The sequence below is a fragment of the Seriola dumerili genome, unplaced genomic scaffold (genome assembly GCF_002260705.1).
Source record: "Seriola dumerili isolate Sdu_G_001 unplaced genomic scaffold, Sdu_1.0 BDQW01000226.1, whole genome shotgun sequence".
Taxonomy (NCBI): domain Eukaryota; kingdom Metazoa; phylum Chordata; class Actinopteri; order Carangiformes; family Carangidae; genus Seriola; species Seriola dumerili.
The window spans coordinates 2,973,651-2,998,342 of NW_019174481.1; the positions used below are offsets into that span (position 1 = coordinate 2,973,651).

Sequence of the window (24,692 nt, forward strand, 5' to 3'; positions counted from 1 at the left end):
TAGAGAAAAAACAGAAACCAGCATGACAAACTGGAAATTCCTATAACGGAGATATCGAGCATTGTGAAATTTGCAATTTTAATCTATGCATTCATACTCAGTGGAAAGTACGACCCATCCTATGAGTGAATGAGGAAACAATTTCAGTATGAGTTCTCAGATGTCCAAAAAGAGCATTTTAATTACTTTCTTTAAGTCATTGTGTTCCTGTAGAAGTGTGCTTGACTTAAACCCTGAACACCATACTTGAACATTGTTTTGAGTCCACAAGCCACCAAAGGTCCTAATGTAATAAAAAACACTTTAAAGCACCCTGAAGGGACAGATCCTACAAGGTCTTCAGTGAGGAAACTAATCATGCCATTGTGTCTAAAATTTAAGTTTGAACTAAATTAAGGCAGTTATTGGAGTAAGACAACTACATGTGTTTCTGATTGACCTACAGTTTCTTCAAGATTTTGGGGAAAGGTATGATAAGCAGAACAAGTTATTCCAAGAAAGTTATTCCTTTTGCACAACTCTGATCAAAGGACTTGCTCAGATGGATGTGATAATTTAGTCATTTTAAAAACATTTAGTTATTGTAAAGCACCTTTCAACATATTATCATGTCAAAAACGCCAGACCACGGAACACTGTTCAATTTTGTTCAAATTTTGCAGACGACAAAAACATTAAACGCAGTAGCCATACCTATTTCTAACGTGGATTAAGAATAGACTTTGAAGGACAATGTGTTGACGGTTATTGGGCACCACAACATGAGATGGGACCTGTAAAACCTCCCTTTAAATAGCCCTGCAGGCTGTGCCCTCCAAACAGGGGCGCTATTACAGGCATTCAATGACACGGTAACCTGCATTACCAGCCTCTATTGCAATGCAGTGGCGCTCCACAGATCTCTCCCCGGTCTGGTGTTGGCTGTTCGGGGATAAAGCTGAGTGCTATTCGGTCATGTGATTCCTGTTTTTTTTTTTTTTTTCTTCCTCCTTCGAAGTTGAAAGGCAGGAGCAGAGCGGTGGAGGGGGCCCAGCTTGTCTTCCTGCTGGTCGTTGATGCAGCGTTTTCGTCCCTTCTCCAACACATTATTGTTTGTTTCTCGCTCGGTGTGATATTTTTACTCCAACCTTTGCTTCGCGATGGCGGGGGCTATTATTGAAAATATGAGCACCAAAAAGTTGGTGATAGTGGGAGTTATTTTGCTTCTGTTTCAGGCGTTTGCCTTCATGGTCGGCGGTTTAATTGGTAAGTTTTTTTTTTTTCCTCTTTATCCTTCACTTTTATCATTCATTTTGCTAACGTTTGTCTTTGTGCGCGCGTGCCTGTTGGAATTTAAATGTTAACGTCTCTAAACGGTTAAAGCACAAAGTTTTGACTTGGGCTGTTCGTTACATACCTTCATACCAGCGTTAATAAATGTCTTCATCAGAAACAAAAGACGCTAAGCGCTAACTTTTAGCTGTGTTTTATCTACCTGGGCTTGACCGAGCCGTGCACAAACAATGCGGTGATTTGAAACAGTCACTTTGACACCAAAGCTGCCGGAGTGCACCTCAGCTAAATCACTGCTTTGTATCAAGGTGTTCGCTGCCTGCATGCCACGACCGCTGGCTACCTTTCTTTGGCTGAAAATAACACAGGACACCATTTTCGTGTGTTAATCTATGAATTTCAACTCAGGAATGCTCAGGAATACATCCAACCTTTCTGTGTTTTTCACTTCTTTGATCTAAACTCGAATGTTCTTGTCCCTTTTTCTCTCCTCATTCCTCCCCCTCCCCCTCCTCACCCCTCCTCCTCCCACATATAATGTCTGTCTGCTGTGTGGGGCCCCAGGCAGCATCTCTACCTTCCTTTCACTCCTTCCTCTCCCCCTGTGTGTCTCCCCTTCTCCCTAAATCCCTTTCGCCTTGCAGGCAGTGCATTCATGTTCCCTCCACTTCCCCTCTTTCTTCCTAGTTTTTCATTTGCATTGAGACAGACAGTGGTGCACAAAAAAAAAAAAAACACACAAGTGCACACAGCTGTCAAAGTTGCATTTTGCCTTGAGGACTGGATTGGAGTTGCTGTCAAGTTTCTTCAAATCCACCCACTCATACACACACACACATGCACACACAACAGCTACACACATACTCACAGTTAATAGAAGTTGAGTACATGTGAAATCTTTCTTATGGGCTGAATATGGAGACCATTCACATCCCCTAGACACCAGTCAGTCTCCCTGAGTCCCTGCAGTCCCTATCACTCACTACATGGCTGGTGATAATTAGCTTGTTCGGTTCGTTCTTGGCTGAGATGGTTTTAATGAAGCCAGATTCCTTTGTGTTTGCTCGGTGGCCGGGGGCGGCAGGGGTAATTGAGTAGAAAGGGGTTTTTCTCCCCTTGTTTCCCGACAAACCCGGGAACACGGCATGGGGTCAGTGGGCTGAGGGGACTGCCATTATTCTGGACACACTGCGATGGCGACTGGAGGAGCTGGTGTGCTGCTGAACTCACAGGGTCACTAGATAATTGAACTCCAAGGGGCTCCAGATAACTGGGTTTAATTCAGTTTGGTGTATCTTCTTTGTCACTGTGTTTTTATTTTATTTTTACACAGCTGTTAACAAACTTACACACTTGAAGGTTCCTTGAAGACAGCCCTCGTTGGGTTTTATGACTGGACTATGTGTAACCTAAAGGGTGTGTAAACTGTTGGTGGTGTCGCCCTTTACCTCTCTGTTACGAGTGAACAGATATGATTAGATGGACAGATAAGTAACAGAGTCCCTCTACAGGTACAAGCTGGTCTGATTTCATAACGTTTTTTTTTTTTTTTTGTTAGTGTTTCTGAACTCTACTAAACTATCCGATCTAAAATTACTCATCACCAGCATGTGCTTGCTGCAAGAACCTTTTGGAAGTGATCACAGCTGAATCTACGTAGATATGTTGCTTGTCTTTTTCATTGGCTAAATCTGGAAAGTCTGAGCTTACATGTTCATTCCCCCATGAGCCTTAACTTCCCACAGGCACCCACAGTGATTACAGCTTATTGAGTTTTCCCAGATATGACACTAACACCTTGGCACAAACAGGGCTTAAGTGTTTATACATTCTTTCTTGCATATTGACTTGATTTCTGGGAATCTGCACATCTGTCTTCAAGTCATTCCACAGAGTTTTAGTGGGATTCAGGGCTTTTTGGGCTAACCCTAACCGTAACTTTCACATCCATTTTTTGAAGCCATTTCAGACCAGACAGTCTTTTGTTTGGGTTCTTTGAGATTTAGTAACATCCATTTTCTGTGTTCCTACTGACGTTATTCCTGATTACTCATTTTAATGAAGTCACCAGGTCTGTTAGTTGTCAAGCACAACCTGAAAATGAGGGAAGAACAGGAGAAAGACATGGAAAAGGAAGATTTGGTTGTAAATAGAAAAGCAAAGTCAGTTGTATGTAATTATTTTGCTTACAGAAAGAATGACATTGACCAAAAACAGGTATTGAAGTAATCTGATGAACATTCCTGTACTTTTTTCATATTGCAGAAAAAAAGATTGCAATGTCAGTTTTCTCCAATATCATGCTGTCCTAATATGGATGGTGTTACTCTACAAGACTTGATTCCACAATCAACAATTTGGGAAAATAATGTAATTGCAATTTTTTTTTTTTTTTCTTAAACCAATATTGTGATTGCAATATAATATGCAATTATTAATTAAGTTCCTTATCTTCTGTATTATTCAACAATCAAGAGCCATAAATCATTCTATATTATGACTAACACAATATTAGATAGATTAAACATTAACTGTTTTTTCCTGTAGGCCGGGCCTATATGTCATGATGAAATTAGATGATGCATGAATTGATATTGACAGATTTGTTTAACTTACAGCCTTGTAAGCATGTAAAATTGTCTGTTGTTATGCAGACATGGTTCTCTTCATGGAGAACCCAGCTGGCAAGCCCCTGTTGTCAGCCGGCTGCAATGTTTTCCCCTGTGTGGTCGTTTAGGAAGTAGGCAGTTTGAAGGCAGCAAGCTTTGAGGTCGAAGTCTTCATTAATGAAATGCACCGTAAGACTTTGATAAGGCTCTGCTGTTTGGCTTGACCACAGTTGTAGTAGTGAAAAACTCAGCTGTGACTCTTAGCTTGCATTTTTTTTATATATCTCCAGTATGGCAACCTGGCTAAGATATGTGCAGGAGGGCATGCTGTACCGCTTATTCAGCGTATTTATCAAAGTTGTAAACCCAGGCCTGGTCACCATGCCTCTCAGCATGGGGACCAGGCCTGGGGCATAGTTCATAGGTTATTTTATTTTTCCCTATGAACTCTGTTATTGCCTGAGTAATTTCCCCGTGCCGTTTTGAATTACGTTCATATGGAGTTATGCTTTCAAACATTTCGGTCAGTGATCCTTGTCGGGGGGTATTTGGCTTACTTGACGCTGGTGGTTGGCATTTTAGCCATGCAACTATCGTACATGGCTTTGTGGTGTTTTTTTTAAGTGCTGATACAGGTTAGTAGTGTTGCCCCGTGAGGTAGCATCTTCTTTTTTTAAAGCCAAAATAGTTCCACACAACCGACATACTGCTCCTCTTTGACACTAAAGTTTCCAAAGCGCCAGTTTCTGTCGAGCCAAAGGCCGTAGTACAACAGGGCAAGTGTAGTGTGCCAGGTTGTTACTCCCTGTTTTAGCCGCCTGCTCTACTCTTGCTTGCATGTCACGTGACCAGAATGTAATCGCAGTCTTTGCGGTTAGAAAATATAATTTTACCATATTGCGATATTATTGCAAATGCGATTAATTGTTCAGCCCTAGTCTGTTGTACCTGATATCAGAAAATAAGGATTAACTCTCAGGCCACACTTAATCTAACAGGCTCACTGAACTTGCTGATTTGTTTGACGTCATCTCCCCACATGATGTTTAAAAAACCTGTTTTTCTTTTTTGCTTCGAGGCTACTCCTGGACTCGAATCTCTCAATGCTGATGTTCAGATCAGACCCCCATCTTTTACAACAGGCAACCAATGTTTTCTGTATTCCCATGATAATGATAGATCTTTCCCAAGCACTACTCAAATCCTGTGAGTAGTGACTACAAACACGAGTCTTGTCAAGCTCATGAATCTCAATGCGTAAACAGTGTAATTGGTGCCTGAGAGCTTTCGGGAATTTTCCCTCCCCATCGTTTCAGTGAGGGAGAGAGAGCCATGCTACCAGGCATTTTCTAAACAGTGTTAAAAGTAATTGCCAAAGTGTTTGAACTGGATTTGGCTCAAACCCAACCTGTTGACTATTCCTAATGGTTGCCAAGATATGAATATTGTCCATGCACAGTTTAATCCACAGTGCAGTTTTATTTATTGATTTTACTTTTTTGAATTCAAACCTTTTGTGTGATTTATTAGTTTGAGGGGAAATTTGGCTTGGCAAGACCTTGAAACACTTTGCTGCAGTATTTCAATATGACACCCGGCCTAATATCTATCCTACTTTCTATTTGTCTCACCAGCTCCCAGCCCCACCACAGCGGTCCACTACTTGGCCACCAAGTGTGTGGACACAATCAAGCACCGAGAGGAAACAAAATGGTTCATGCCTTGGGGACCTGACCAGTGCGACAAGATCCGAACCTTTGATGAGGCCATGGCCAAGAAGATTGAGGCCAACAACATTGTATTTGCCGTCCACATTCCTCTGCCTAACAAGGAGATGAGCCCCTGGTTCCAGTTTATGCTCGTCATCCTGCAGTTTGACATTGCCTTTAAGATGTACAACCAGATAGGTGAGAAAATCAAGGCTTTCTTATGGGTTTGAAGAAAGGGTAAGGACAACATGGCTTGTGTTTCTCCTCCAGGACGTGCACATGCTTGTAAGAGGCCATGTTGTCTTACATGGGAATCTTAAGGGAACTGCAAGCCATTTAGGTGATCATGAACAAGGGATAATTACTTGGTTAATTGTGTTATAAGTTTGGGCACTCGACAATACCTAGTCTACTTACACAGTACCATCAATACAAATTCCCTACACTCCCTGCTACATTTTTTTTATAGCGTCAGAAAAAATATTGACACAAGTGGGGAAAAATTTCACAATCTGAAGGCAAACATTTGTAGAGACGCAATGAGACCACGCTAGCTTTTGAAATATTCACATCCGTTGTCACCTTTAATCTCTCACATCACGAATTCAAGTGCAGAGTCACTCCAACTTTACTGGTATTAAAAAATTTTACATTTCTTATATTATCTTCCCTACACAATGTCCTGGTAGGATGTTGTGTTCTTGGTTCAGTTTATCATTGTGAAAGCTTGAGGAATCCACAGGAGAGTGTGTTTGTCAGTAGATTGGATTTCTTGACACTGAAAGGCAGCAAACAATGATGGATGCCCTGCTGTTTGTTCTCTGTAGCAGCGTAGACCCTTAGGGGTTTTTGTAGATGGGCTTGTCAGACACCCTTGAGACAGGTATAAAGAGGGGGGAGAGGTAATCTGGACCTCTTTCATAGTTGGCTGACTCTGAACAATGCAGTGTCCTATTTTCCAATCTCAAGACCCACAATCAAATGATTTACATACTTTGTATACAAGGTCATCCCAGTTAAATGGATTTCAGGTTTCAAAATTTATGTGATTTCCTGCTCCCTCCTCTTTTATAGTCAGGATGAATTAGTTATGATTTGTGCAGTAGTGATCAGTATGTATTTGCTGGATTCTTTTGCCCAGTTTTAGAGTGTTGAGAATGCAGGAATTACACACAAGGTTATAAAAATCTAAACAGAATAGAATGACGCACACAAATCATGGCGTATTAAAGAAACTTTCATGAGAAATGCCTGTATAAATTGTTTTCTTTTGCAATGGCACACTCATTATGGGGTATTATACCTCTTCTAAGATGTGTCCTCACTTTTTGAACCACTGAAGTCTTCAAGCTTTGAACAAACAAAGTTAGAAGAAACAAAATTAGATGTTTTAAACTGGAATCCCTTTTAAGGCAGGGACCTTACGTGAGTAAATCTAGTCTCTTGTGGAGCCCCAGGCTCTGTCAAATATCTAGTTTCTATTGTCAGGAAGGAAACACAACGGCAGCTTTACTGTAAACCATTTTGTGTCTCTACCTATTGTCAAACACCACTGTTGTAAATTGTATCAGTGGATAGACAGTCCTACAGCATGTTGGTGTTAAAATGTGAGAGGAAAGGGAGGGGGAGGAGGGAGATAACTGGTATCTTGTGGAAGACAAGGTTTGGTATCCTGGCAGGGTGCTTGGGATCCTGAAAGACGGGATTAGAGAGGATGAGAGTCTAATAAGTGACTGAATCATTAGGAGAGCCTGGAAAAGAAGTTTCAACTCTCACTTACATCTTTTGCTTTAAGGCTTTCAATGTATAGCTATGTATGATAACATGAGCTTCGTAACTACCTCTGATGTACAGTCATGTCTATACTCACAAGTACTTGTAAACCTTGATAACACGTCCACCTTAGGCCAATGTGTAATTAACAGAAAAGTCAGAGGTAATTGTAATAATGCAGAGAACAAAAAGTTTTAAAGTGGCGTAATCTTTTATGACACAGCCCTTCTGGACTGGCTTGTCTAAACAGTCATGATACAATGGAGGTCTAGTCATCAGCATCATTTGCTCACTCACATTCTTGGCCTCAGTGAAAATCTGTTAGCAGGCAGTGGATTGTTTACTGCCTGGCTGCCAGACAGACGAGCCAGTGATTCAGCCCGGACTTTCTGCCAGATGCTGCAAACTCATTTTGATCTTTCTGAAATACAGGAGGTGCTGTGAGAACAAGTGGATGTGGAGAGAGCTGAGTAGAGTATAAGCTGCATGTAGTAGAAACCAGGTTGTGCTTCTGAAGTGGGATTCCCACTTTAAAACTCCTATTTCAAAGTCATTCTCTTATATCCACCTTGAATTCATGTTTCCTTCATTGTTGCCCTTTGTGTTATCCTGAAACATGGTGGCAAGGCTAGAGAGAAAACAAGACTAGGTCTAAACCTAGAATATGACTTTACTGCGTCGTAAGCTATTTGCATTCTGCCTAGTATCAGCTGGTTTCAGCCCTTTGTCTTTTCTTCTCTCCTACTCTCTGTGCTCATATATACAGTATTTTGATACAGCAGTAATTCCAATAAAGTTGTTCTCATTTAGATGTCCCCTACCTTGCACTAGCGGTGCACTACTGGTGACTCTCCTCTATGGAAAGTAGCTAAGGTTTGTCCAAAAAGTTGGTACATTTGTCACTAGCTGTTTTGCTAAAGGGGTCTGAAAAGTCGGTTAATTTAGCGACAAAAGCACAAAGTTGGCAACACTGCTTGTTCTCACCAAATCGTTTTGAAAGAGCAGCGACCAATGGGTAAACTCAAACACTGGGCTGGCCGAATAATGGTGTAACCTTATCACTCAGTCACACTGCTCTTGGCTTACTAATGGTGTAACTTAGTCATTCAATTAGTCAGATTCCTGTTTATAGGGCTGTCTTGTTGTGGCTGTCCACAAAAAACTGCCTTAGGTTGATGTATGTTAAGTAATAAGTAAAACTGAAATTTCCTGACTTAGTGTAGGGCGGGGGTCGGCAATCTGCGGCTCTTCAGCCCTTCTGCAGTGGCTCCCTTTTTTATTTTTTTAATCCTTCTCAAATAAGAGAAGGCCTCAAATAGTCCTGTGTAGTTCTGTTTTATATTTAAAAGTAGGCATACACATGCCATTGTTTTTTTTCTCCTATTCATAAGAGTTAGATGTTTTCCTTTGTTATAACAGGTAAAAACAGCAATAAAATGTCAAGTCACTTCATAAATACAATAAACTATAGTTCTTTTATATATAGTATAACTATATTTAAAACTTTAATGCTGTGTTATCTTCATTTTAAGGGTTGAATAGGTTTTGCGGCATCAGATGATGCAAAATGGTAAAACTATATTCTGTCTGGCAAAACTTTTTCATTTTACCTCTTAAATATACCACTTATGACTTTGGTAAAAAAAAAAAAAAAAAAAATTAAGATTGCATTCTGATTCCATAAACTGAGACACTGAATTCAGAATTTACAGAATGCAAAAGTTAACCCCATAAACATTGAAGCCAGGTCTTCCACAGTTAACAAAATGGCGTCAGGTCGCCTGTCTAAATCCTGACCAGAACATTTGCTGTGCCAAAGGTGGGTGGATTCTGTTCTGTAGCTGTATGACAAATGAACACAAGGCCATCTCTTCCTTGACTACCTTATCTGTGTAACAATGTTCATCCCAAAGAAGAGCTTCGCCCTTATTAACCACTCCACCTACTCCACTCCACCCCGGCACCAAGCACCCACTGGCGGAGGTCCAGCAATAACACAGCTGTTGAAGAGGCTTAGTTTCCGTGGCGATGGCCGCTGGACTGAAGTGGAATGTTTGCATGAAGTGAGCTGACATTTGAGGGCGTCTGGCTCAACCAATGGCAGAGGGGAGGGCATTACAGAGACAGTCGGCTGCCAGTTCTCATCTCGCTCCCTCTCCCCCGCCTCTACTGTGTTTTTTTTTTTTTTTTTTCCTTATTCACAGCACAGGCCACTGGGTTTCTTTCTCTTCATTCCAGCTTGTTTCATAACGGCACAAGAGGCACTCTGGAGGGCTGGAGGAGAGAACACTTGGCTTTGTAATGTGATCTAAAGATGCAGTTTTAATAGCTTTGCTTTGGATGTTTTTGCTGGATTCGCCAGGCTGTGCTGTTGGAGGCCAGCTCAAGGTCTTATTTAAGTTTGTCAAGTAGGAAGTAACCTAGATTTGGGCCACCATGGAGAGCAGACTGAATCACAGCCCATGTTTATATGTAGTGAACTAATCCCATTAATCTGACCGTTTCATACTCATTCCAAGTGACAGTACCACATATTAACACTCAAATGATTTGATTTTCTATAAACATGATTGTTTCAGAGTAAAAATAGTCTTCTAAATGAACAGAATGATCCATAACAGGCATTAGAGGTGCAGCCATGAAGCGCAGGTTCTCAGTGATTTAAACAAATGTCCATCCTCATCTTCTTTACTTTGCATAAAAGGGGCGACAGGAGAGGAGGAGACAAGGAGACATTCCTCACAACAGTGGTACAGAGATCCTGCTATATTGTTGTTAAGAAGTTATGCTGCCTTTGCTTGTTTACACCGAACCAAAGCCGGCATATTGCCAGCTTTGTGTGTTTTTTATTTTTTTTATTTTATTTTATTTTATTTAGATGGCATGCCACCGTTCTGGAATCAGAGGCGTGATGTGTAACACAAAAACATCGCCATGCTGGCTCTGCCTTTTACACAGAGGTCAATCTGGCTCTGAGTACCTCTACTGCTGACATAGAATGCGAGGGCATCGTTGTTCCGCCCTTGTGTTCTCACCGTTAATACAGAATAGCGAGGTGGAATAAAGGCGCAACATTCCTGCTTTGAGCAGGCTGTGGAACAGGGGCTTATGTCATGTCAGTGCTAGCAACGCAGTCAAAAGGGCCATGGCTACCTGTCATCAGGACTTAATTTTATCCCGTCACTAGGATAATAACAACCAGCAGGGTTGTGCAGTGAAGAGGTGCAACACATCAAAATACAGATGAATGGATTTATTATTTACAAATTTTTTCTTTTCTTCAAAAACATAAATTCTCTGTTCTTCAAAACTGAATGACACTTTGAATGATTTGTGAATGTCTTTATTCACATGCTTGAATATTCAAACTCTTAAACAGCTTTCTACCAAATGGTTGTATTTATCTGAAAGTAAATAACTTAATTTATTCTTGTTTCCAGAGGATGGAGCGTTGGTCACCATTGACGTGGGTCTGGCCTACAGAGATGACACAGTCAGTGAGTGGACGGAGATGGCGCACTCTTTCGAACAGAGGAAACTCAGTTGCAACTTTACAACTGCCAAGGTGGGGAAATGACACTTTCTGTGCTTCACCATTATATATCTATTAAAATAACAAAAAGGTTATTCTATTGAGTTGGTATCTTTTTTTAATGGTATAATATCAATATAGTATGTGAGCAGACTGGTATATCATAATATATGCTAATATTACCTGTTATTTGTCAGCATGTTGGTGACATTGTAATTTGTTTGTGGACACAGATGTCATTGAAGAAATGATACATGAAAATAATTAGTATTGTTTTAAACTCTTAAGTATTCATAGCATTATGTATTTTCAGTTTGAACACATTTATGAACACAGGAGGCTTAAAACTGTTACTTCAGCTGAGACACTTTGCTGTCCACCATTACGTTTGGAGGATGTGTCTTTAATATTATTAAAAGCATTCAAAGTAGCAGTTTTCTTCAGATGAATGTTTTGTAAACCAGTTATGACGTGTTGCTGTGTGTTTTCTAGACCTTTGAGAATGAGGGACGTTATTATGAGTGTGACCTGATGCCCTTCATGGAGGTTGGCAGTGTGGCCCATAAGTATTATCTTCTCAACATCCGCTTGCCTGTCAACGAGCGCAAGAAGGTCAATGTGGGGATCGGAGAAATCAAAGATATTCGTTTTGTTGTAAGTTTTCATTGTGATCTGTGTATTTGAGATATTTTGGTGCACTGCTTAATGTTAATCCACAAAGTCGAGGGTCCTTTTCAATTGTGACAGTGATAAATTTGGCCTTTTAGTGATATGTTGGCATTAAATATAAGATACACAATACAAACGGTTTTCATTACCTGAGACAGCAACCCCCCCTCACACTTCAATATTTGTTTATTTATCGCAGGTCACATTTTCATCGCAATATTGAACAGTGTCATCGCACATAACAAGTTTTCCTCATATCGTGCAGGCCTAGTGGAATGTTTACTTGCATGTTAGTCAATGCTTGATTGCCTTCTCGAAATCAATCAATACACCTTAAATGTCAATATTACAACTTTGACAATTTCATTTGTTTTTATTGGCTCTCTACATGACACACTTTAGTAAGGACCAGATTTTCAAGGGTTCAAAATGTATATTAATATCAACCAGATAATGTGAACTGTGGATATTTCATCTTGGGAACAAAAGTAGCGGAGCATTGTTGCGGTGGCTGTGGCTGCATTACACCTGTGTGTTACATTAACATTAAATTACTCTATGACCGAGAGACAAAGAGGAGTGACCAAATAAGCGAGTGTGTCCCTAAAAGACTCCTGAGGCAGGCAAATTGAATTTAGTATTTATTTAATACTACAAATAATAACTAACTACATTAACAAAACAAGTCAAATATTGTCTCAGCATTTGCAAAAGCATGAGCAATCGGCGATAGTTCTAATGACTGTCGATCACTGATACCACGGTCCATCGGCATAACCCTAGTGTGAACGCACCCATGATGCATCGGGTGATCTGATCACAAGTGGACAGCTCTCATTTCGTCAGTTCACACCTGGCTTTAAAATGCGTCTCCACATGCGTCTTGATTGACCACTTGTGATCGGATCTCACTTTCCCGCTTTATATGCAAATAAACAGGTATGCGTTGTTGTTTTTAGCCAATCGATATAGCCAATCCAAACAGTTTTGGTCTCTACGGCTAATGTCCTCCTTCATGACAACTGCAACGGGGGTGAATTTCATATAACTAACTATATAAAATTTTGTTAAGGCTTAAAGTTCTGCATAATTGAGGATGTGCCGCTTTGAGTGACAGATGGGTGAGCGTATGTTCGCCATGACACGCGTCTCTACTCTTTGCCCATTTTTGGATTAGCTGGAAGTTCGGCGGGAGTCAGGTACTGACAAGATGGCGATGGCGTAATAGCCCACTGTGTGTGTGTGTGTGTGTGTGTGTGTCTGTCTGTGTGTGTGTCTGTGTGTGTGTGTGTGAGGCACAGAGGGGTTATTTTCATGTAAAGCTGGGAAGTGAGATCTGATCCCAAGTGGTTAATCAAGACGCATGTGGAGATGCATTTTAAAGTCAGGTGTGAACTGACGAAATGAGAGTTGTCCACTTGTGATCAGATCACTGAATACGCATGTTAATGCTAGTATTCCCCGACTAAGCTTATTTTCATCGCCATCGCGGTATAATCATGCACAATAAACACATCGCAAAAGAAACGCAATGATTTAGAAAAAATAATTTTATTTACACACGCCATGCAGCCACAGGGTTTTCAAGGCGCAACGCCTGAGCCAAATGAACCGGAAAAAAACTCTCCCACGTTTTGGTGTGTAAAGCTGCAGCCACAAACAAACACACACACACACACACACACACACACACACACACACACACACACACACACACACACACACACACACAGCAGACAGCACAGAGGCGGCAGTGTAGACGAGTGAAGAGTGAACTTTTTACTGGAGCTGAAAACAACTACGGTTGTAGCTCTGTGAGTGTCATCACAACCTTTTGCAAGTAAAAAAAACAATCGGAGCACTTCATCACACCACCTGTTTAACAAGACTTAAACACGAAGAAAAGCTACGTTTTCAACTCCATCCACCGCAGTTTGTTTTACACAAGCACAGTGTGCTAACGTTAACCTAATGGTGAACTGTTATAAACAAGTGAAAACTGTATAGACGCTTCAATATTTGTTTATTTATCGCAAGTAATATCGTCATCGCAAAATTGAACAGTGAACATTGCAAATTTTCCTCTTATCATGCAGTCCTACAAAGTTGATAAACAGTTGATATTGATGTTGTTTGTTTCTCCTCCAAGGGCATCCACCAGAATGGAGGCTTCACAAAAGTTTGGTTTGCCATGAAGACGTTCCTCACACCCAGCATCCTCATCATCATGATCTGGTACTGGAGACGTATCACCCTTATGAGCAGACCTCCTGTGCTGCTGGAGAAGTAAGGCTGCTCCCTCATTATCAGTAATTACATGGGTGCTCTGTGTTCACTGCATTGAAATAACTATACTTCTTATTCTTAAACAAATTAGTTCCAGTTGATCATCCCAAGATGATCAACACTTGCAGGTAGTACTCACATTTATGTTGATCAGTGTTTAGTGGTAATAAAGAATAAATTATACTTATTTTGAAGAAACACAGTCAGGACCTGCAGTAATAGTTTAATTCAGGCTTCGCTACAGTGCTTCCACTGGGTGAAGGCATGTATTAACAATGGATGAAATGCACAAGTAGGTCATGTTAACTCTGCAGTGAAGGTCACTGAGATCAGAGGGTGTTGGTTATCAAGTGTCAGTCGAGGAACATTGTCCAGGACCATCACTAGGTCATTTTCCTGCAAAACTGTAATGCAGTGTTAAACAGTTAGTAGGGTGGTGCAAGCAAACGTCTGTGAAAAATATAGGATGGGCCACTTTCATTGTCTGGTTTCTAAGACAATTAACAGAAAGAGCTGCTTCTTGCCAGGTTTCATCTGGGGAAAAAGGCACTCTTCATCACTGTTTTTATATTTAAAAAAAATTAAATCAGATATTTATGTTAATTTCTTAACCAAACTTTGGAAATTAATGTCCAGATAGTCTGAATGGTATGCTGTGGAAAGTTGAAGCCATGCTCGGAGCCTAGTATTTGTCTAACCCCCTACTGTGCTGGGAAGACGGATCAGTATGAGGCAGCGTTCTGCACCACAGGAAGTGCCTGGCGAAGCGTGAAACACGTTACAAAATCTGCAAGCTAGCACTCAACTGACACATGCTGCACACACACTTTCTGGACATACACACCAGCTAGTGAGACACCACATGCACAGAGGTACACACAGCCAGCGTCTCTCTCCTTCCCTCTTTTCCGACTCAAGGCTTTTATTCCCAAATGACTAGCAGGCTCTCAGGAAGTGCGAGTTGTACCCTATTTGTGGACAGCGGATGATTTTTTCATGCTGTAAAAGCTTTACCAAAGTCTCCTGTCATGCTTGTCCACAGAGGTGTCAGAATGGTAAACCTCAGACTTCCTATAAACATAGAGGACAGATGTGAGTGGGAACTCTTATTGTGGAAAATGATATAATTCATAAAGTGAATTATTACACATCATCCATCATCTTCATTTTGTGCCATTAGAAACTTTTCTTATAATTGTGAAATGAAAAATGTTCTGTGCTCAGCAAAAGCAGAGATACAAGAAACATAGCAGTAAAAGCACAGGTGGGATTAATAACATTAATCATGGCTCAGTTCAGTGACATGTTTCAGTGAGTTGGCATTCACAGTGCCAGGGCTCAGGAACTGACTCACTCAAATGGAACTCAGACTTAATTAATGCTAGTTAGTTACACCTGTGCATTTCCTGCTATTACATGTAAAAACATCCATTTGAAAAAAGGTCTAATTATGACCTTTCTACAAAATTAATTTAAATTTCCACACACATTCACACATAGATACCAGCCTCAGCTCTCTTGGTAGTGATCACATAACACATTCCCTGCATATCTCTCAAATCTGGTTTACCTTGGTTTGCTCCGTGGATCATCATTGACGAGATGTCTGGAGTTGAATTGCTTGGAACTTGTATTACTGTAGTTCTATTACCCATAGCCTTTGCATATACTGTTTATACCCTTGCGTATTTTAAGGTCACCTTATGTGCTGCCCCCCCCCCCCCCCCTCTGTATCTCTCACACACACACACACACACACACACACACACTGTAGCTCTGTTTTGCAATCTCAACTGACTGTTTACGATCATCCCTTTCATCTACTGGCGGCATGCAGGAACCTGCTGCAGATGCTTGGAAGACCAGCTCTATTCTTTTTGTCTGTAGGCTGATTGTTCTCAATCCATTCAAGCTTATTTCTGTCTAAATGTCTGGATTTTAAGGTTGAGGGAGGTTCGCTGTAATAATGAGGCTATTTAGAACAGTAGTGAATTGTGTACAATTGGATAGGTCAGTGAGGACATACTGTGCTTGTAGCTGAATGGATTATTTAATCAATAATGTCTCGACATCTAATGAGCATTCTTCAGTCGATGATGATGTAGTGCTGCTGTAAAACTGATTGTGTCTTTGTAAAAGATGTAGTACAGATTCAGGTGAAGTTGTCTGTTTTAGCCCTAAGATTCATCTGCCAGCACTGTTCAATTACAACAGCTGTGGCTGACACCTTTGAATTCAAAGCAGTAATGAGGATGAAACATTATGGTTTTAAGGCTGTTTTTGTTCCTTCAGGGTAATCTTTGCTCTGGGGATCTCAATGACATTCATCAACATCCCAGTGGAGTGGTTTTCTATCGGCTTCAACTGGACCTGGATGCTGCTTTTTGGAGACATCAGACAGGGCATCTTCTACTCCATGCTGCTCTCCTTCTGGATCATCTTCTGTGGGGAGCACCTCATGGTACTGTACTTGGAACCTTTTAAATGTTTGATGTTTTTCTGACTGACCTGCAGCCTTGCTTGCTAACTACGATCTCACTTGCATTCATTTAGTGATAAAGGTATTTAAATCCTATCACAGCCATTCTGGGACTAGTTAGTGGTGGTTAATAAAGATCAGCTGTGTTTCAGTTTATAAAAAAAAAAAATAAATAAAAGACTGAGTGCTTGCTTAGAGGAATGCTTCAGCGCCTGTGTGTCTTTTCCTCTTGCTTGAACCAGGTTAATATTAGAAAAAAAAAAAAAAAAAAAGTAGCCCACAGCCAGCTTTCAGTAAGACTTGACCAAGCAGGCCCTTGAAGGCTTCTGGTTATTTTATTTTCATCTTGAAGCCTTGAAACTTATTAATGGGTTGGGTGGATGGCATAGGGTAGACTAATATATAGCATGTCAATTATGCATGTGTATTGAATGTGTCACCACATTACAACCTTCAAAAAATGACACATGAAACATGAAATGTAGCTCTTTGTTTGGATAAGGTTGCATATATTTACAGATACACTTTGCATCTCAATATATCTCAGTGCAAGCTGTGCATCTTCAACTAATCAATCAAATGACAGTGCCTGCAAAAGTATTTATGCTCCCCCTTTGGACTTTTTTCATGTTTTTAAATGTATTAGAGTGCATTTAAAAAGATATTCTTCTTTGAGAATAACAAAGGAGAGAACCAATAACAAAACTTGAGAACATGCAAATTTGTGTCTGTGTGAACTCAGCTGTGAAGAACTCAGTTATGCTTGGATGCAAATTAATTAAGTGTACATTTATTAGGCAGGCCGTTTTCATTAACCTAAATCCACATTTGTTCAGTAAAACCTCTACTTGTCTGTGCTTTTTGCAACTCTTTCTACATTCTTTATGACTACTTGTTTTATTAAATGGTGTCCTGTATTGATTCGTTTGTCTGTCAAACAGAATGAGTTAATGTTAAAACCTACAAATCAAAAACAGAAGTTGGGTGTCTTGCCCATCTTATCTTGCTGTCATTTTTGTCTAGGATATGCAGGTGTATTCAACATGGGTTCTGGGCAGTGGACAAGTGAAGCTGTGTCAGAGTTGTGTACCATCCATCAAAATCTTCACTGAACTTGGCTGTCAACCAACAAAAAACTTGCAGGTCATTCTCATCTGACGTCTGTAATTTGTCCGGAATTGGGGCAGTCATGGAGATGGTCAAAGATTTTTATTACTGAACAGAGGGACCATTAATTTGGCGACCTCTTTGATGAGCTCCATGTCTGCCTCAGACAGGATAAGAGCCTTTTTTTCAATCCTCCTCAGCTCTCTGGACATAACTTTGTTCTGTTGTTTGCTGTCTCTCTCTTGTTGGCTGACAGGCTAAGCTCTGCTTGCTTATGTGTAAAGCATTTCTGAGCTCCATTCAAAGCAACACACTGAGGTCTATGCAGTGATGTAGCATCGCCACCTCAAGCTTACTGCCTTGACTAGTAACATGTTGCTTACATAATCTATTCCTAAACCTGGTTTCTTGTTGTCAAGCACACACTCACAGATAAACACCTGCATATGTCTCTTGTTTGCAGCACCTGATTTTTCATCACCCAGTCTTTGAATCTGTAGTGCTCGTAGTGAACTGTCGAATTTGAGTCAATTGTGCATGACATCCCTTAATCGGTGATTGATCAGTCTGAATATGTCACCATGAAATTCTCTCTTCAACTTCTCATACAATGGAGAGACATGATGTTTGTTTCCCCCAAATATTAACAGGTATAACAGGTTTTCTTATGATATTAATGCAAGGGAATAACATGCATTTAAAATCCCTAGCTGGATTTGAAATGGGTTCGTGGTGGTTATGATACAAGTCTTCTGCTGATTATCCAGGATGCCTCAGGTATGTGCATTTTTGTCCAGACTGCCTAGTTGATATATTGCACCAGAACTCCAGCTTTTGTGTCAGGACAAAAAGCCTCAGTCTTTTCTACTCTTGAAGTTTCTAATCGTTTACATCAATACAAAGAGGATGAGGGATTCAGTAAAGTTAAACCACAGAAGAAGGTCATGTTACATCAAGAGTTTTATTTATTTTTTCCCCACTTGCATTCTGCAAACCCACTCCTACCCTCTGATTGGCTCTGGCCCTCATATTCTTCTTCACTGAATGCGGGTGGGGGAAAGAAATAAGGAATGTGTGTGTGAAACCATGCCCTGCATTCCTCCTGGTTCACCATCACAATCTTAAAGCATACCAGTAACTCAGAATGAAGAGAACTAATGATTGCTTTTCCATCAAGAAAAGTGCTGCTGTGCCCGTTACACCTGTACCTGTCCCTCCTCTGACTCAGAGCCAGAGCTTTCAACAGGCCAAAATATATGCCTTTTGCAAAGAATGGCTTGTCCAATTTTCATGGCATAATGTGTTAAGACATTACCAATCTGTATGACAGAAAACGTGACACTTAAATTATTATTGTGGTGCCAGAAGACACAGTGAAAAATAACTTTTGGGTGCACCTAAAATATGTGCTGGTGTACCAGTAAAGCCAAGGTAAAAAGTTAGTCTGGAGCCCTGATTAAGTCAGTCTGTATCAACATTGCACATCTGGACCCTTACACCCATTCGTCTGTGCAAAACAGGCTGACTCAAGCTGAAGGGGGTGTCCAGCAAACTCCTGCAACAAGTTCTGGATTGTATTGAGATCTTCACTATGACTTGACTATTCTAGGACATCAGTATACCTGTTTCTAGACTGTACTGAACACGTTTCAGACTGCAGTAGGATTTCTCTTTATTTAGCATAAATTTTACTGGCTACGTCCACAAGCCATCTAGAGTCTGCTCCAGAGAACCCCAGAGCATGATGCTGCTGTCCCCAGGGTTCATGGTGGGTATGGTGTCTTTTGATCTGTAAAAGTGCCATTGGAGAAGCACAAGGATTGTCTCCCCTCTGAGCAATGAAGCCTTCAGAGTTGCTGCTGTCACCCAGATGGTAGTCTCCTTCATTAGTGCCCTTCTTTGAGTGATCATACCTGGATTCCACATGTGATCTCAGTTTAACTATTAGGCATCTTCTAAAAACATTTGGCTGCACCAGTGATAACTGATGGTAAAGGTGAATTCTGAGGCAATTAGTTATTGTGTTTTTGTATCACTGATGTTCTGTCAGTGATCAGTGTGAAAAAAAAAAAAAATACTGATTTGTACATCTGCTGTGATGGAAAATTTTGAAATGGAAAAACATGAAAAAGTCCAAGGGGCTAAATAATTTCATGGTTTCACTGTATTTTATCTCTGTCTTTTGATGGTTTTGTCAGAGCAAGCAACTATTTGCACTGAAGAGCAGGGAATAGAAGTAGACACACAGTTAAAGGCTGAATTTACTCATCTTTTCAGTGCAACTTAGTTTTATCAATCATGCCAAGTTGCATTGTCAGGTGTGTACACTCTGATCTTAACTGCATTTCAAATCCATATTCTGAGGTGACCTCAGAATATCCAATCTCAGTAATATCTGGATCTTTTCCAGAGAGTTGCCAGTACAACAGAAATCAATAAATCAATTCCTCCAAGCTTTTTCCTAAGTTGTGATGTTTTTAATGGATGCATCTGAATCATCAACGTGGCATTGCAACATTCCTGGTGCACTCATTTAAATTTCATGACCTTGGAAAAAACAAAACAAAAACAAGCAGAAATTGGCTGCAGGGCAATAATGTTATCTGCAGAATGGCTTTGATAAAGGATTTTTGTTTATGATGAACTATTTGTGACCTGTGAAATGTAATATAGTATACCGCTGTACCATATAGTGTCTCTTTAATTCTGTTTTTGCCGTTTCTTTAGGACCAGACAGAGAGGAACCGTTTCTCAGTCTACTGGAAGCAGGTTGGACCCATCGTCTTTGGCTCCTTCTGCCTCTTTATCTTTGACATGTGTGAGAGGTGAGACTTTTTTCCTCATGTTCAGAACAACAGTCTTTGTTTTATGAAAGTGATAAATTACTCTGTGCAATACATTGTAACAATTAATCTTCTGGTTCTGTTGTGTGTGTTTCTTTTTTTTTTTTCCTATTTTCATGCATAATCTCCACCTGCAAATAATGTTTTCTACCATATATAATAAAACACAATCTAAATGTAAATGGGCTGTTTTGTTTCATCAGAGGTGTCCAGCTGACAAACCCCTTCTACAGCATCTGGGCGTCTGATGTGGGAACTGAGCTGGCTGTATCCTTTTCCAACAGTTATGTGACAACAGTAACAGGGAAAAGAGCACTTCATCAGCCCTTGTCTGGGTAAATGTACATTTATCACACAAGCATGATGCTAATAAAAACCCTGAGAATATAAATGGCCAAATAGTCTTTTCAGTTTAGCAGCCAGTAAATGTATTAATGGTTTCTCCTTTGCTCCTGTTGTTGGAACAGTTTGTATGTCTTTACCTGTACTATGTCAAATGCAAGACTTGTCTGTTTACTCGTATCTTCTTTTGAAAGCGCTGCTTAGCGTGACTTAATGCTCTGCTTCCAATTCTTGCACTACTTAAGATTTTCTTCCTTCTTGGCTTTAGCATGAACTGGAAACTAATCTCCAGACTGATATGATGAGAAATAATTTAGTAATGCCATATGTGAAAGTATTGCCCAGGGTCTTGGGATGGTGTGTTTCTGTGTGTGTACCTGTTTGTTTGCTTTGCTTGCCAAGCTGAGCGACGTGAGATTCATCAGCACACCTCTTCAGAAACAACTGCCAAACACCCCTCTTTTTTTTTTTTTTCAGTCTCTGCTCCCTTTTCTCCTCTCTTCGTCTGAGACTCATCAAAAGGAAAAGCCTGCTTAGTGTTCCTGACTCTCAGCAGTGTGACAAAGACATTTGGTACAGTGCCTGAAACCAGGGTCATCAATTCTTTAAAGGTCGATGGGTGACAAGTTTCTGTCGCGCTTTCCACTGCAGTAAAATCTGTTGAGGTTTTATAAATGAGACACATAACCTTTAAAAAGCATTTAACAGCAGTTTTTGTGATTTACAGATTCATTGCTGTTGATGAAAGTGTTTATACAAGCAACTATAAAGGTCATTTTTAGCAATTCTGTAAATTAAAAATTGTGAAACCTTTTTTTTATCTGTTTTTCCACTTTATTAGTGAATTTTTCAGTTTGCAATGTATACTGTCAGTAACATCACATTCTAGTGAATATCAGACCAAACCAGTGAACAAATTCTTGGTTTAAAATGATGAGTGCGTATCGTGGTCAAACAAAGGAATTATGTCTTCCATATAACTACAGTATGCTCCATCAGTGTTTCCTTAACTGGTGTTGGCACCTCAGATGGCATTCATAATCGTGGCGGGGATTTGTGCCTGTCTCTACTTCCTCTTCCTCTGCTTCATGGTTTTTCAAGTCTTCCGCAATATCAGTGGCAAGAGGACGTCCCTGCCTGCCATGTCCAAGGCCAGACGCCTGCACTATGAAGTGTGTCACCCTCATTCATCTTTCCTGTTTAACTGTTTGTTAATCATTACTCAAACAAAAGGTCATGAAAAGTGCAAGGGGATTTCTCTTTGTTAACTCCCTTTTATCATCCTTTAGGGTTTGATTTTCAGGTTCAAGTTCCTCATGTTGGTCACTTTGACCTGTGCTGCCATGACCGTCATCTTCTTCATCATCAGTCAGGTGAGTCTCATTCATAATGTGATTAAAATCTGAAGCATTGCCCAGCTCATTAAGGACCAGTTAGGAGATAATTAGTATTTTTTTTAAGAGTTAAAAGGTATTTATTTGTCTGTCATTGTTGTTCAGGTGAATGAAGGTCACTGGCACTGGGGAGATCACACAGTGCAGGTGAACAGCGCATTCTTCACCGGTATCTACGGCATGTGGAACCTGTACGTCTTCGCAATCATGTTCCTCTACGCACCGTCTCACAAACGCTATGGAGATGAGCAGTCAAGTGGCCAGTGCATCACTGGTAACTACATATTTCTACTAGCTTTCTAAAGAAATAAGATGGCTGGGGTCTTGTTTGTTGTAAGTTGGTGCTCTGTTCATTTACAGGTCTCGTGGGGAAAAACAGCTATTGTGGCAGTTGAGTCTAGGACATAAACTTGGCAAAAAACTAAATATACCAAAGATACTATAACAATAGATATAGTTATTTTAAGTTTTCTCCACATGTAATTCACATTTACCTGAAATTAAGTGACACGACAACAATTATTACTGTATATATTATGTATAATTCATTCTGAAAGTCTTCAGACCCTCTCACTTTTTTTGTTATGTAGCAGTCTTGTGCTAAAATTGTTCAACTTAATTTTTTCGATCATTAATCTACTCTCAATAACCCATAATAACAAAGTGAAAAGAGTTTTAGAAATATACTTATTTATTATTAACAATAATTTACAATTATTTATTAAAAAGTAAAAACTGAAATAAGGGATCAGACCCTTCCTATGACACTTTTGCTTTTGCTTTGTGATTTTAGCATGAGGCTGCAATATAACAAAATGTGAAAAAGGGTGAGGGGTCTGAATACTTTCTGAATGCTCTGTAATTAAACCCTAACCATGTTATCTTCTCGTTGTAATAATTAAAGTTATTAAATTCAAATTAATTAGATTTATTTATTAAATTGAATTCCATAGTCTCTCAGTGGCTCCTCATTCCTGAGCCTCATTCTGATGGGGAGCAAGTGTCTGTCCTCTGCTGTAAAGCTGCCTTTTCATTCAAAGTTTGTTTTTGGAAGAAGAGGAGGGGGTGTTGATTGAGAAGGACCCAGATTTCCAGGGGAAAGAAGGGTCTCTTTGGCCCGAGAGGGTGATTCTAATGGACACCAGGCTTCCTTCCAGACGGAAAGGAAAGGAACAGGGATGAGGGGGTGGGGTGGAGAGCAGGGAAGTAATGAAAACCATCCATCCATCTCCTGACGTCAGTGACACGGGGAGAGAAAAAGAGGATTTGAGGTTCTGGAAGCTTTCCCTGAAGTGCGTCAACCAATCTCCTGGGAGGGGTGCCTCTCTCCAAGTTTCAGTCTCTCTGTGTTGATTTACTCTATCAGCTCTGGAGTTTCACTGCTGTTTCAAACAAGCCGAAAGTATTTATGTTGATGAAATTTAGCTAAACCAACCCGATATGCAACAGACCATAGCCTGCTGTAATACAAATGGAAATGGCAAGAACCCAAACATAATATATGCTCTTAAAATATTTTGAATTCAAGTCATATCATTGATAATTTGGGTGTTGATGATGTGTCATGTTTATATGTTTAGGAGATGCTGGAGCAAACAGTGGAGAGGACATCCAGCTGACCACAACCATCACCCACGTCGATGGTCCCACTGAGATCTACAAGATGACTGGCAAGGAGGCCCAGGAATAGATTTCACACTGTTATTGAGACTCCCTTCTATTACCTACTGCTCCACTGATCCCCTCCCTTATATGTGTAATCAAAGGGGCTTTTTCTCTTTACATTGCCTGGCCCTGAAACGGCATCAACAGTCCACCATGCATGTACCTAGCAGTCCCACAGTTTCTGTCCTCTTCCCAGCACCAAACCCTCGTTTGTGTGATTCTTACGTGCCAGCCTGTTCCCAAAGTCCCTATTGTATCTTTTAAAGGCTGAATATTATCAACACTCCTATCAGTCCTTTTCATTTCATGGTGGAATTTTTTTCTTACATTTCGTACTCATTGTAAACTATGTTGTGTTTGTAAATGTTGCACAACGCTTTTGACACAAAATCAGATGCTGAGAAGCTGCTTTATAAACAGTCGAGTTTCGAGTTTAAAGAAACCTGTTTCTTGCTGGTCAGAAGTCTCATTTTGCAGCAGTCACACTCCTGTTCTCAAATACAGTGTGGTTAAACTGAGTGGTTTGTTAAAGACCTGAGCTTTTGACAAAGGTGGAGAGTAAAGGTTTGTGGATACTATATATCCACTTGGTTTTTGTTTTCTGCTTTATTACCCGATATATTCTCAGTCAAGGCATTTAGAACCCATCACGTATACATACTCTTCCATAGAAAGTAGAACATGTGGAGTACTGCTGTCAATCTTAGTCTTTCAAGTGGTGGAGTTTTTTTATATCATGTACAGACCACATACCTACTTTGGGAAATGCATACTGTACGTTCATTATGTTACAATGTAGATATCTATTTTTTATAAAGTGCTTATTTTCAACTTCACAAAATATATGCTCTATCAATGTTTTTGAAGTTGACTGTAGCCGATTACACATGGTTCTTAGTTTGTTTGTTTTTTTTGCTTTCTTTGCTAATTTAAATAAAAAAACATTTTACTTAACATCCTTGTGTGGTGTTGTAGTCTTTGCTCCCAGTGATTGAGTTATATGTTTTATATA

General features: G+C 40.1%; 1 protein-coding gene across 2 annotated transcripts; it reads left to right on the forward strand.

Moving 5' to 3' along the window:
* Nucleotides 1-990: 990 nt before the first annotated feature.
* On the forward strand, nt 991-24,634 carry wls (wntless Wnt ligand secretion mediator). 2 transcript variants are annotated; one of them, XM_022755071.1, is made up of 13 exons: nt 991-1,245; nt 5,516-5,788; nt 10,804-10,928; nt 11,388-11,549; nt 13,714-13,850; nt 16,143-16,311; nt 17,353-17,472; nt 20,164-20,261; nt 20,483-20,546; nt 21,650-21,793; nt 21,911-21,994; nt 22,121-22,289; nt 23,596-24,634. In XM_022755071.1, the coding sequence occupies exons 1-13, from the start codon at nt 1,140-1,142 to the stop codon at nt 23,703-23,705; spliced, it is 1,761 nt and encodes a 586-aa protein (XP_022610792.1). In that variant the 5' UTR covers nt 991-1,139; the 3' UTR covers nt 23,706-24,634. The 2 variants fall into 2 exon arrangements, with proteins under 2 accessions (XP_022610792.1, XP_022610793.1); XM_022755072.1 differs by lacking the exon at nt 17,353-17,472 and having other exon boundaries at nt 993-1,245.
* The last annotated feature ends 58 nt before the right edge of the window (nt 24,635-24,692 follow it).